This window comes from Eleutherodactylus coqui, chromosome 6 (genome assembly GCF_035609145.1).
Source record: "Eleutherodactylus coqui strain aEleCoq1 chromosome 6, aEleCoq1.hap1, whole genome shotgun sequence".
Classification (NCBI taxonomy): domain Eukaryota; kingdom Metazoa; phylum Chordata; class Amphibia; order Anura; family Eleutherodactylidae; genus Eleutherodactylus; species Eleutherodactylus coqui.
The window spans coordinates 142,846,697-142,859,988 of record NC_089842.1 but is presented as its reverse complement, the minus strand read 5'-3'; the positions used below and the strand labels follow the sequence as shown (position 1 = coordinate 142,859,988).

Sequence of the window (13,292 nt, the reverse complement as noted above, 5' to 3'; positions counted from 1 at the left end):
TGTTACTGGGGTCTGCCCATTCTTTTGCAACAGAAATGTTACAGGGGTCTGCCTATACTGTGGGTGCACAAAGACTTCCCATTGCGGTGTTTTACCTATCTGGCAGAAATACACTGACTGACTAGGGTAGAAATGTGGGCCGAGGTCCTTGGTGGGTGAAACTCTGCCAGGTTTGGGCGCTGTCATTTCTTTATGTGTAATACCATCTTTAAGTTCCTTGGGCTCGCCTATGCTGTGGGTGCACAAAGACTTCCCGTTGCAGTGTTTTACCTGTCTGGCACAAATACACTGACTGACTAGGGTAGAAATGTCGGCTGAAGTCCTTGGCCGGGTGAAACTCTGCCATAGGCGAGCCCAAGGAACTCAAAGACTTCCCATTGCGGTGTTGAGCTATCTGACACCTACACAGAATGAATTGTGTGGGGACACATGGATTTCCCATTGCTATGTAACTCGCGACACCTTGGGTCACACAAGGTGAAGGCTGGGACAGAACCTTACCCTGGGCCCGCTCACGTGCTTCCCACACAGAGTATTGCTGCATTGTGCAGGAAGTGTAGAAGTGCTGGCACCTGAGTCCCCTTTATGCCCACATTTGAGGCTCCTGACAATTTTGTGACGGAGGTGGCACAGGATTGGAATGATGATCATACATCAATTTATCATCAATTCTCAACAGCATTGTGGGCTACCGCCCACACTTTCAAACAGGGTCGCTGCCTGTCCCAGCCAACCCTCTGCAGTGTGTGCCTCCGGTTCCTCCTCATCCAGCACGCACTTATAAATTGACATGAGGGTGGTGTGGCTATGAATCGAGCGTGTGGCATGAGGGCAGCTAAATGCTGCGCAGAGAAACTTTTGTGTGCGCTGTGGACGCAGGGTCATGCGGGCAGGAGGGGGGGGGGGTGTTGGACAGCAATGCCAGCATGCAACCCAGGAGAAGAGGCAGCGGTGTCACCCGCAGGCAGTGATTGTCCTTGGTTGCAGGTAGTGTGGTGCTTAGCTAGGATGTGCCTGCGTGTGTGACTTGCTAATGAGGGTTTGTCCAAAGTAAATTGTTAGGGGGGTGACGCCAGACTCTTGCCCCCATTTTGGCTTAATAGTGGGACCTGGGAGCCTCAGCTGCAGCCATGCATGCTGCTCCTGCCCTTCGTTATCCGTTTCTGTGGTGTTTCCATGACTTTCTGATGTTTTCTGGTGTTTGACAAGTCATCAGCTATGCGGAGCATCGGTCCCATACAAAAATGCTCGAGTCGCCCATTGACTTCAAAGGAAGTTGTTACTCGAAACGAGCTTTCGAGCATTGCGAAAAGTTCGACTCGAGCAACAAGAATCCGAGCATTTTGGTGCTCGCTCATCTCTATTGCACACTTTACATCTTTATTGAGCCCCATTGGTTTTCTCTTACTCCTAACCCTTTTATTCCTGTGCAGTATGAACCGCTTGCAGAAAGTTGTTAAGATGCTTTTAAACATTTCCCATTTATTGTCTATACCATTATTTTTGAGGACATTGTCCAAGTCAGTAAGGTTAAGGGACAATCGTACTTTGCCTTCCTAAAGTTTAGAATGTTTGTAGCTCCCTGAAAAAACTCCCTATTGAACGACAAGTGGAAATTTATTATATTATAGTCATATCAGCAAGGAAAAAAGAAAAAATCTTCCACGGGCTCCAAGAGTTAAAAGATTAATACAGACCCGGGGTGCGTAGGTTTGCATAAACCAATGTTTATTATTGATAAGCGTTTCGGCATTCAAATCACGCCTTTTTCAAGCAAAAATACACATACATATTACAATCTTAAAAGCTGTCATATATACATAAAATACCATAAACAATAAGCTTACACATGTGGTGTTCGCTGCGGACGCCGTTCAACCTCCCATTTCTATACATTTCCTGCCATATATAATATGCAGACAACATCTGCAGTTCTTCTTCTTACATTTAGATATCCTAAGTCCAGAAATCAAAGCCAAATTTTTATTATTGTGGTTCATTCCGTTATTCTTTTTTACCTCCGGTCTTGACGGTGCTAGGATGTTCTGGATAGTCTTGTTCCTTCTGAAAACTAATCTCGGGTTTTTACTAATAGTTTCTGTAAGGATAGGATCGTTGTCTAAAATACACCAATTATTTCTTATTATTTCCCTAACCTCCTTATGTTGGCTACTATATTTCATAATAAAACACAGTCCCTTCTCTTTCTCGTTTTCTTTATTGATTTTTCTTTGTTTTGCCTGACTCTTACTTTTTTTCACTTCCTTGTCTTCTTCCTCTCTTTCTTCATCCCCATCTTCATCCTTTTGTTCTTTTTTCTCTTCTCCTAGTATTCTTCTATAAGCAGAATCAATTAATTTCTCAAGGTACTTTTTTTTCTATAAATTGCTTCTTTAGGATCTCAGCTTGGCTCTTAAAGCATCTCTCATGCAGTTCCAATGTACTCTTTTTAATTGCCTAAATTTGGAATATTCTGCTTCCAGTGGCGCGCATGACAACTATAGAAGTCTACATATTACGTATATCATGGCTCAGTTCCAAATCCAAAAAAACTATTTTGTTTGGATCAATATTGTCAGTGAACCTAAGGAGGGAAATATATTTTACAAATTGAGCCGGCGACCCCTTATTTTCATCATCTCCCCAAAATACACAAAAGATGTAGAAAAAAAGTACCCTGAGAAATTAATTGATTCTGCTTATAGAAGAATACTAGGAGAAGAGAAAAAGAACGAAAAGGATAAATTTTCTTGCGGCGATGCCGTATCGCCCGTGTGAAGGAGGCCTAATATCCTAATAATTACTAGTAATTACCTCATTGTCATTTGCTGCTTCATCTATTTGCCTTAGTAATAGATTTTCAGTGGCTTTTAATACATTCAGTGACCTATAAAAACCCCTATTATTTTTTTTTCCTGTATTTATTTCTACCCATACAGACTCCAAATGTTCATCTCCTTCAGAGATATCTTTCTACAGTGTGGGCTTTAAACAACATTTACATAAAGACAAACCTCTTTCCCTAGTTTGCAGACCATTAACCATCCTGGTAGCTCTTCTCTGAATTTGCTCCAGTTTAGGTCCCTGCCCTAAGCTTACACGCTAGTTCCCTGAAATAGTTTTTAAACTGCACCCTGATCTCGTTGACCTTGCTCAGTGGACAGCATACCCAAGTTTGACAACCCCTGTACTAACTAGGTATCAGGCAATGGGGGGGAAGTGGGCCTGGGTAACTAAGAATTAATTCCTTATCCATGACCAGGTAGATACTTGCTACTTATTATGCTATAAACGGTGCTATGTCTACACATTAATGCTGTACTTGTGGTCTGGCATATCCTAACCTGGGTCTCAAGGGATGGAAAGGATCCCTGGAACCCTGTCACCTTTTTGAATTGTGGTATTGTAGTGACATACCGTGGGGTGTGCTGACTGTATAGGATGTGTGGGGGGTGTAAGGTGGTAAGGTTGTATACGGGATGTTGAGTTGTAGTATAGCTTCTTATTGAAAAAAGCTATGAACATTATTTGATTAAAAAATAAAAAAATTTCTTGAAAACGTTGAAATTTGTTTTTCGATTTTCTAGAAACAGAAGAAAGAAAATTTACCAATGATGGTAAGTTTTTAACTAATCAGAGAAAACTGAGTTGATGCCCAAATTAATCCAACATAAAATACAAAGGGCGTCTTAAAGCACCATACAAAATCGTAGTAATCACCAATTTTCCTGAATGTGATATTATTGGTAGTGTACCAGTAAAATAAGAAGGTGGAAAAGCATAGAAGACTGCGCTAGATTAGATAAAAGTAACATATGCACAAATTCAAATAGATAAGCAGTAAATAAATACAAGTGACTCTTCCAAAGTTCCTGAATTCAAAGTCAGTAATGCCAAATAACACACTAAGGCGGGCACACACTAAGGAATCCATTTAATCACACACTAAAGAAACCATTGGTTTTAATAGACGCAATCTTTTGCGCGGCTATTTGGGAGCAAAAAAAACGGGAGTCTGAACGAGGCCTAAAAGGCAATTGTGCAGGTTTAAGGTTTCTCACTGACTACAGTAAAAAGGTGTATGAATGGTTACTAATGGGTAAGCGGAGTTATCTAAATTTAAGTTAAATAGATCCCCTGTGGTGAAAAATAATGTACTTGCACTCCCCTCTCCCCACTGTGTCTAGTGCTGCAGCTCAGGGTCTCCTCTGACATGCTGCTTACAGGCTGCAGGAGCTTCTGATGTCACAGTCTGCTGCCGGCAGTGACATAGTTCTCCCATCCTTCAGTGTTGGCTAGTTACAATCTTACATATACACTGAGGCTGACATCCATGCTGCCGCTGGGCTTCTGTTGTTTAGCAATACCAGAATCTTATTATCACTATTTCATGCTGCTAGCAGACATTACCTATTCGTCAGTGTTTTGACACATTTACAAAAGGTTTTTCCTATCGATTACAGGGAAGACATTGAAAACCTCAAAGCAACCATAATCTGTACAGGCAACACTACAGCTGTTCGCAAAAATGTGTCTTTTAATCCCTTCCTGTCAAAGCAATTTTTGGTGTTGATTTTTTCATTTTTTCATCTCCTTCTTCCAAAAGTCACCCATGGTAACCTGTTCCACTCATTGATCACCCTCACTGTCAGAAAGTTTTTTTCTAGTATGTAATTTGTGTCTCCTCTAGAGATGAGCGAGCATACTCGTCCGAGCTTGATGCTCGTTCGAGTATTAGGGTGTTCGAGATGCTCGTTACTCGAAACAAGCACCACGCGGCACTTGAGTCAATAACATTTACTTTCCTGAAATGTTGTGAAATGAAGTCCGCTTCATGCCCGCGTTTGCTGAGGGTGTGGGCCGAGGGGAAGTGCAAGTACGCCAGGTTGGGGCTGTGGAGCTTTTTCCTGCTAATCCAGTCATTGGAGCGGTGAAAGGAAAGCTAACTGATTTAATGCGCCCGTCGCAGATGAACTAGCATCGAAGTCCGCTTTATGCCTACGATTGCTGAAGCTGTGGGCCGAGGCCTATGTCGTCGGCGTGGTGCAAGTCTGCCATGTTTGGCTGCTCTGATTTATTTATTGTTCATGTCTTGGGTTACCTAGGACACACCTATGCTGTTGGTGCACACTTAGTTCCCATCGCGGTGTTTGATCTGTCTGGCACAAAGACACTGACTGACTTGGGTAGGGGGCAGAGTGCAGATGTCTTTCCCCTTGCGGTGTCGATTGAACTATGCAACACCTAGACAGCATGAATACTGTGTGGGCACATGGATTCCCCATAGCTATGTAACTCATGCCCACGTTTGCAGCTCCTGACGGAGGTGGCACGGGATTGGAATGAAGATCGAACGTCAATTTCTCATTGCTTCTGTACAGCATTGTGGGCTATCACCCCGCCCCTTTTAAAGAGGGTCGATGCCTTGCCCTGCCAACCCTCTGCAGTGTGTGCCTCCGGTTCCTCCTCATGGCAGATGCACTTATAAATAGACATGAGGGTGGTGTGGCTATGGGGCCAGCGTGTGGCATGAGGGCAGCTGAAGGCTGCGTACGGACACTTTGGTGTGTGCTGCGGACGCAGGGTCGTGCGGGGGGGTGGGGCAGCATGTAGCCCAGGAGAAGAGGCAGGGGTGCGTCCCGCAGGCAGTGCTTGTGCTTAGTTGGAGGTAGTGTGGTGCTTAGCTAAGGTGTGCCTTGCTAATGAGGGTTTGTCCGAAGTAAAATTGTTAGGGGGGGGGCACTCTTGCCGCTATTGTGGCTTAATAGTGGGACCTGGGAGCCTAAAATGCAGCCCAGCATGTTGCGCCTCGCCTGCCCTAGCCGTTTCTGTGTCGTTTTCATCACTTTCTTGGGTTTTCCAGATTTTCACAAATGAAAACCTTAGTGGAGCACCAGTCATATACAAAAATGCTCGAGTCGCCCATTGACTTCAATGGGGTTCGTTACTCGAAACGAACTCTCGAGCATCGCGGAAAGTTCGACTCGAGCAATGAGCACCCGAGCATTTTGGTGCTCGCTCATCTCTATTAAAAACACATTGCACAAAAATCGCAAAGCACAAACTTGCAATTTCTGTGCGATGCGTTTTTAACATTAGAAAGTCCCATTGACAATCGTGTTAACAAAAAACACAGCGATAAAAAAAACTCTAGTGGAAAGGCACCCTTAGGTTGACTGCCCACTACAGTTTTTTTTCACTGCGAAATTCGCAGCGTTTTTTTTTTTGCAGGGGTCTATGGGACTTGTAATGTTAAAAACGCGATCGCGCAAATTTGCGATTTCGCGGTAAATTGTGATTTTGAGCGATCTCGATTTTAAAATTACAAGTCCCATAGACTCCTGCAGAAAAAAAAACGCAGCGAATTTCGCTGTGAAAAAAAACTGTAGTGGGTAGTTACCCTAAGGGCGCCCACCCACTGGCGTTTGCGTTTTCCGCAGGAAAAAAACGCAGAGTTTTCACCGCGTTTTCTGCGATTTTTCCGCGCGTTTTTCGCAGCGTTTTTCGCGGCGTTTTCGCGGCTTTTCCGTTAATTTCCATTGACATTCATGGGTGCATTAGAAGAAAAATAAGGACACATATGCAACTGACAGTTCCTATGTTAAAAACGCAAACGCAACGCAAAAAAAACGCCAGTGGACAGGAACACATGTTATCTCTATGCCTGTGCAGGAAAAACGCAAAACGCAGGTAAAAAAACGCCAGTGGGTGGGCGCCCTTAGGGCGCATTGAGACGACCGTATATCGGCCGATATATGGCGTCTCTCTCTGCAGGGAGAGGAGGCTGGAAGAGCCGGGAGCAGTGCTCTGAGCTCCAGCCCCCTCTCTACCTCCTCTCCACCCCTCTCCACTATTTGCAATGAGAGGAGGCGGGACAGGGGCGAGTCTAAGTTCTGGGAATTAGCTCCGCCCCTGTCCCGCCTCTCCTTATTGAAAATAGTGCAGGGGGGTGGAGAGAAGCCAGAGAGGGGTGGGAGCTCAGAGCACTGCTCCCGGCTCTTCCAGCCTCCTCCCCCTGCAGAGAGAGACGCCGTATATCGGCCGGCATGAATGCTCGGCTGATATACGGTCGCCTGAATGCGCCCTTAGCTGAATGCAGTTAATAGCCCTAGGGCTTTTATCTGTTTTCAGTTCCTTTGTTCTACAGCAGGAAACAATGCTATCAGCACTCCCCATGGAGAACTACTGATAAGGCTGAAAGACAGTTTTTATTTTGGACTGAATTTAACGATCAGCTAGTAGCACATGAAACATGCATGATGGGCGCGCATTTAGGTGCAACGATTATCGCTAAAATGATCGCCTTTTAGCGTATTTTTTTTAGCAATCATTGCTTTTTGTAAATGGGCCTTTATTGTTTTCAGCATAGGATGGTATAAACACAAAATTTAAGTAAGTGAAAATGTACTGTACATACGTTCATATGGATGGGATGCAAAGGGAGACTAGGTTTTCTAAAAAAAAGAGAAATGGAAAATAATTTTCCTATGTTCATGAAATCATTGAAATTTGAGATTTTTTAAGTAAAAAAGAAAGAAAAGATATTAATGATGTTATGCATTTAACCCCTTAACACCGCAGGATGTAGGTTTACATCCTGAGTGCATGGTTCTTAACACAACAGAACTTAAACTGACGTCCTCTGAATAGTACAGGCTGAGAAGTGAGCCCGCAGAATCCCACAGTTGGAGTCAGCTATAAATGACAGTGAGCTCTCAATCCCCACTGATAACCCATTACATGCAACAATCAACATAAATCGCAGCATGCAAAGGGTTAGAAGAGGGCGCCTCCCCCCTCACTGTGCCGTCATCAGCCATCCACTATGTAATTAAGGGACTACCATGGCAACCAGATAACAGACAATGGTATCCAGGCCTGCCATGCCCTGTGATTGCAATTGTAAGTGATAGTGTAATATACTATCATAACTGGAAAATTAGAAAAAATGCTAGTTTCCCGTGGGCGATTGCAATTGTGCGTCAGCAAATCGGGGAAAATCACGTCTTTGTTCCCGCTATTTTTGAGTGTCAGTAATGTTTTTTTTGGAGAATAATCTCATATCGCATCATGGCCGCATGCACAATTTTTTTTATCAATAGGACTTCCTACTGATAAACATATGTTTGTTGTGATGCGCTAAAAAGCAGGCTCCATAGGAAAACATGGGAGATAAAGCAAAAAAAAAAAACACACATCGCAGAAAGATTGAGCATGCCGCGATTTTTTGTTCTCTCGAAAACAGTGAAAATGTCACTAATACGAAGGAAACTATTGTAAATCATTGGTTTCATAATCTGCCTTTTCTACTGACTTTCGCTAAGTTCCGCCCCGTCCTGACCCTCCCATTCCAAACATTGGCGAGAGCAAAGAGGGGGGCGTGAGCTCAATGCACTAGCTCCCGTCCCACCTCCTCCCATTGCAGAGAGGGGCAGCGTGTATCTTTTATTTTTAAAGTGTTTGGGGGGAAATTCTTTTTTCATTTTACACTTAATTTTTTTTAACCCCTTAACACTACAGGACTTGTAGCTACATCATGCAGCTTTAGGGTATGTATGATCAAAAAATCGCAGGGCAAAAAAAACAGCGGGAAACCACCCGCAACAGCTCCAATAAGCCGCGTCGCTCATCTGAGCTTTTAAACCTTTAAATGCCACTGTCAATTTTGACAGCAGTATTTAAATGCCCCGACGGATGTTCGGAAGTCCCACATTGTCCCCCGCAGTAAGATTGCAGGTTGCCATGCGCTTGTCATGGCAGCCAGGGGCCTACTGAAAGGCCCCAAGGCTGCCATTGCAGAGTGCCTATCGAGCCATGCCTACGGCATGGTTTGATATACTGCCTATCAGAGCATGGTACAATGTAATTCTATGGCATTACATCATACTGCAGGAGCAATCAAAGCATCACAAGCTATTGTCCCCCTGGGGAATAAAAAAGAAGTAAAAATAAGTTTTAAAAAGTTTTACTAATTATTAAAAAAAATATAGGTGCGTGTATAGGTGCATACATAAGTGCGCACCCACATACGTGCTAAAACACGCTTGAATGCAGGTCTGTGCATTGCCTTTAATGGAGAGAAAACGCATCAATTCTGCCATAGATTTTTGGGGTTTTTTTTTACAGCGTTAATCATGCAGCATAAATGACACAATACATTTTTTCTGCTGGTCGGTACGATTACAACGATACCAAAATTCTTATATTTTTTTTAGGTTTTTCCACTTTTTTGCAATAAAAACCCTTTTTTTGGAAATCTTTTTTTTTCCTATATCGCTGCATTCGAGCTCTGTGAGGGCTTATTTTTTGCGAGAGAAGCTGTAGTTTTTATTGGTATCAATTTGGGGAATATACAGCTTTTTTAATCACTTTTATTGCTTTTTTTGGGAGGCAAAATGCTAAAAGTTAGCATTTTGCCTCTGTTTTTTAGTGTTTTTTTAACGCTTTTTGCTGTACAAAATAAAAAGCGTGTTCAACTTTTTGGACACGTCAATACCAAATATGTGCCATTTTAGTTTTTTGCTAATATTAGAAAAAGCACAAAAAAAGTTTTTTTTACATTTTTTTTTTACATTTTTCTTTTTTTTACATTTTTCTTTTCTTTTTTTTTACACAACTTGAGTCCCTCTGAGGGACTTACAACACTGTACTGATGATTGCTGTGATAAGGCATGGCAGAGCTACTGCCCTTCCATGCCTTATCGACTATACAGCAATCATAGGCTCTGGCAACACAGGACGCCAGTATCTGGTGTCCTGTTGCCATGGCGACAGGCTGGGCTCTCTGCGATTATATCACGAGAGCTCGGCAACTTCACAGAAGGAGTGCGCTCCCTCTGTGAACCCTTCCCATGCCGCAATCTACTTAGATCGCGGCAGGGAAGAGATTAGCAGCGGAGGGGGCGCATCTCCGATGCCCCCCCGCTGCTGCAGTGGGAGGCCGGCTATCACTGACAGCCGGCTCCCGCTGCTGGATACCTATGACGTAAGGGTACGTCATTTTGCGGGAAGTACCACCCTGCCATGACGTACCCATACGTCAAGGGGCGGGAAGGGGTTAAACTACGGTAAGCATTTGTGGCAGTGAGAAGTTATTTAAAGTAGTAGTAATACCATAATCTTATTATTACTATTTCATAGCAGACATTACTTTCAACAGTTTAAGCGAATTTTCAGCGATAACCATTGCGTCTAGATGGGCCCTTATTCGTTAGTATTTTGACACATTTACCAAACGTTTTCCCTATTAATTACAGGGAGCACATTGAAAACCTCAAAGCAACAATGCTCTGTACAGGCAGCACTACAGCTGTTAGCAAAAATGTGTCTTTTACTCCCTTCCAGTGAAAGCAATTTTTGGTGTTGACTTTTTGGTGTTTTTTTTTATTTCTTCCTTCCAAAATCCATAACTTTTTTTAAATTGACATAGTTATATGGGGCTTGTTTATTGCAGCATGAGTTGTATTTTTAAAGCCAAAATTTAATATACCATATAATGTACCCAGAAATGTAACGAAAATAATTTGGGGATGTTTTCTGAGTTTGGTTTTTACAGTGCTCATTGTGTAATAATGTTGTGGTCACTGTAATCTGTAGGCCAGTACAATTGTGGTGATATCAAATTGATATAGTTATGTTTTACTACTCTTACACAGTAAAAAAGCTTAAAGGGGTATTCCTATCTCACCTTACCATGACTAAGATATGTTTCCTGACCACCTCGCTGGGTGTTACAGAAACAGTTGAGCTGGCATCCTTATTCTGCTTCTGTAACTCCCAGTGAAGTGGATGGAACTTATGTAAACAGTCCAGTGCGCTCTGCTATTCTCTTTCTCTAACTACCATTCACTTCAGCGGGGTTATAGAATATGTATAAGGGTGGCACCACGGGTGTTTCCGTAATCTCCAGCGGTTGGATCACATCTGCAGGCTTCTCAGTAAGAAAAAAAGTTGTGACGCCACCCTGAGGAGGATCTTGTTTCTCTGTTTTGTACCTGTGTGACAATTGATATTTATATGGATACTCATGTTAGCTTTCTCAAGTCAACAATTAAATAACCTCAGGCAGAGATCTTAAAAATCACAGGGAATTAATACAAAGTATGAGAAAATTGTGTAGATTTTTAGTATACAAAAATAACTTTTATTTGCTGAATCTTGAGTACTCTATAAGCACTTCTGAAAGGTTAAAGACTTTTTCTATCATTCACAGGTGCTGCTGAAGAAAAGCAGAGGGATTACACAAGAGGAAACACGATCCGCATCTCTGTAGCTGGAGCTCTCCTTGTAATGATCATAGTTGTTGTCTCAGAATATTGCTACAGAGAGAAGAAGCGGACAGCGGAGGATAACTGATGTCCAACCACAGACGAATGTGAACTCAACTTTTAGAAAGCCAGCTCAGCTTCCTTGTTGTTACATTATTTTTCAGTACTGCTGTTAAAGGGGGCGGCACACAAAGAATATGGTTTATAGTCAAATCCATCTCATAATTCTAAAGAGTTTTTGTATTCACATTCATTTAAAAAAAAAAGCTCCAATTTTCAGAAATTCCAGAACTAATGTTAGGACAGCGCCACCTGCAGTTTCTATTGAATAGCTTTTTTTGCATCCTCCTCAAGAAATGTTTTGAGGTGGGCACGTGCTTGGTCTCTGCTCCCCGATGTAGTGAGCCAGCTGCTTTGCAGTTATATTTTTAAAGCAATCCTCCAGTTCTGGACAAACAAAGATGGCTGCAGCAGCTTCTCTAACTACTTGATGTACACTGTGAGTTATTAAGCATCATTAGTCTGAGACACTATGCCTGCTTTGGTTATCCAATGCTGTCCACATCAGCCGTGATGGACAATCAGATCAGCATATAGTGTCTTAGACTGCCAATGCATACTGTGCATTAGGTAGTCAGAGCAGTGCTTCCGCCATTTATGTTTGCTTTAAAGGTGTACATACACATTAGAGGAAAGTTGGCTGAACCAGCTGGGGCAGTTGACTATTGTGTATGAGACTGTCAGACTTTCTCCAATGGTTAATGTTCTGGAAAAGAAGGATTGGGCATGAGGGATTTTAACATGCCCGATCTTTTGCTTCCACAGGAAAGAAGCCACTAGCAGAAGTGTCGGGCAGCGGGTTATTTCACTTATCCCGCTGAACTTACGCAAATGCTCAGCTAAGCACAGTATTCACATGTATGGAGGTGTTGGGATGAATAGCAGTCGGCATTTGTATAAGGGGGGCACCGGTGGGCACAAGGAAAGACAATGAAAGACTAGAAGCAATGGGATGAAACTGAAAGGGAGGACACACAGATTACATATTAGGAAAAAAAAACTTTCTGACAGTGAGGGTGATCAATGAGTGGAACAGGTTACCAGTGGAGGTGGTGAGTTCTCCTTCAATGGAAGTGCTCAAACAAAGGCTGGACAAATATCTGTCTGGGATGATTTAGTGATCTTGCATTGAGCAGGGGGTTGGACCCAATGATGTTGGAGATCCCTTCCGATTCTATAATTTTCTACTTAGCTATTTTTGTATTCTACATTTTTGTTGCTGAATAAAGATTTGTACATTATTGAATGACACACTTGTTCTTTTAGCTTTTATATACTACTTTTTGTTGCACATTAACATTGTTTCCTTGAATATATGTGTTTTTGCTCCTTTTCTTTCTGGCATCTACATTAGAGGTGTGCTGACTGCAGCCTCCGATATGTTTACTACTATTTAGTGATTCCCACTTTTTTTTGTTTTGTATATAAATATCACCTAAATAGTTTAATATGTGTTTCCTGCTGATTAGTGGTGTATTCAGACAATATCAATATCAATTTCTACAAACTGCTTTATAGATGCAAAAATCCCCTTCACATATACATTGGCTTGCATGGACCGCACACACTGAGGTCATTATTAATGTATATGTGAAGAGGATTTTTATGTCTTTAAAGCATTTTAAAGAAATAGAAGTTTTGTCTTTTTTTTTATATTGTTTGCTGTTGTGGTGACGGGCTCCATTCACCGACATAAAGACTGGTAGGTGCTGTAAACTGGGACAGTCTCTATATCTTGCAGCTTGTGTTGGCAAAAACAGATGAGCAGCAGGTTGCAGCAGTCTATGTCCTAGGAGAACTATGCTGGAATAATACCTTAAAACTCTTATTTTACAGTCTCAGCTGCTAATTTTTATGCCAGCGACTTTTGCAGGGGGCTGCCATCCTGAGGATAAGGGACGACGCACCTATCAGTGATTGACAGCTGTTTCCTGTATTTGCAATCATACACAAATAGTTGTCAAT

General features: G+C 42.4%; 1 protein-coding gene across 2 annotated transcripts in view; it reads left to right on the top strand.

The window, feature by feature from the left end:
• Nucleotides 1-12,576, top strand: part of LOC136631484 (leukocyte immunoglobulin-like receptor subfamily A member 5) — a 49,166-nt gene extending 36,590 nt beyond the window's left edge. The window contains exons 5-6 of one of the 2 annotated variants that reach the window (XM_066605784.1): nt 3,588-3,617; nt 11,213-12,576. In XM_066605784.1, coding sequence (XP_066461881.1) covers nt 3,588-3,617; nt 11,213-11,355 — 173 coding nt within the window. In that variant the 3' untranslated portion in view covers nt 11,356-12,576. The remainder of the gene's footprint in view (nt 1-3,587; nt 3,618-11,212) is intronic. The other variant, XM_066605785.1, reaches the window with a different exon arrangement.
• Nucleotides 12,577-13,292: the final 716 nt, after the last annotated feature.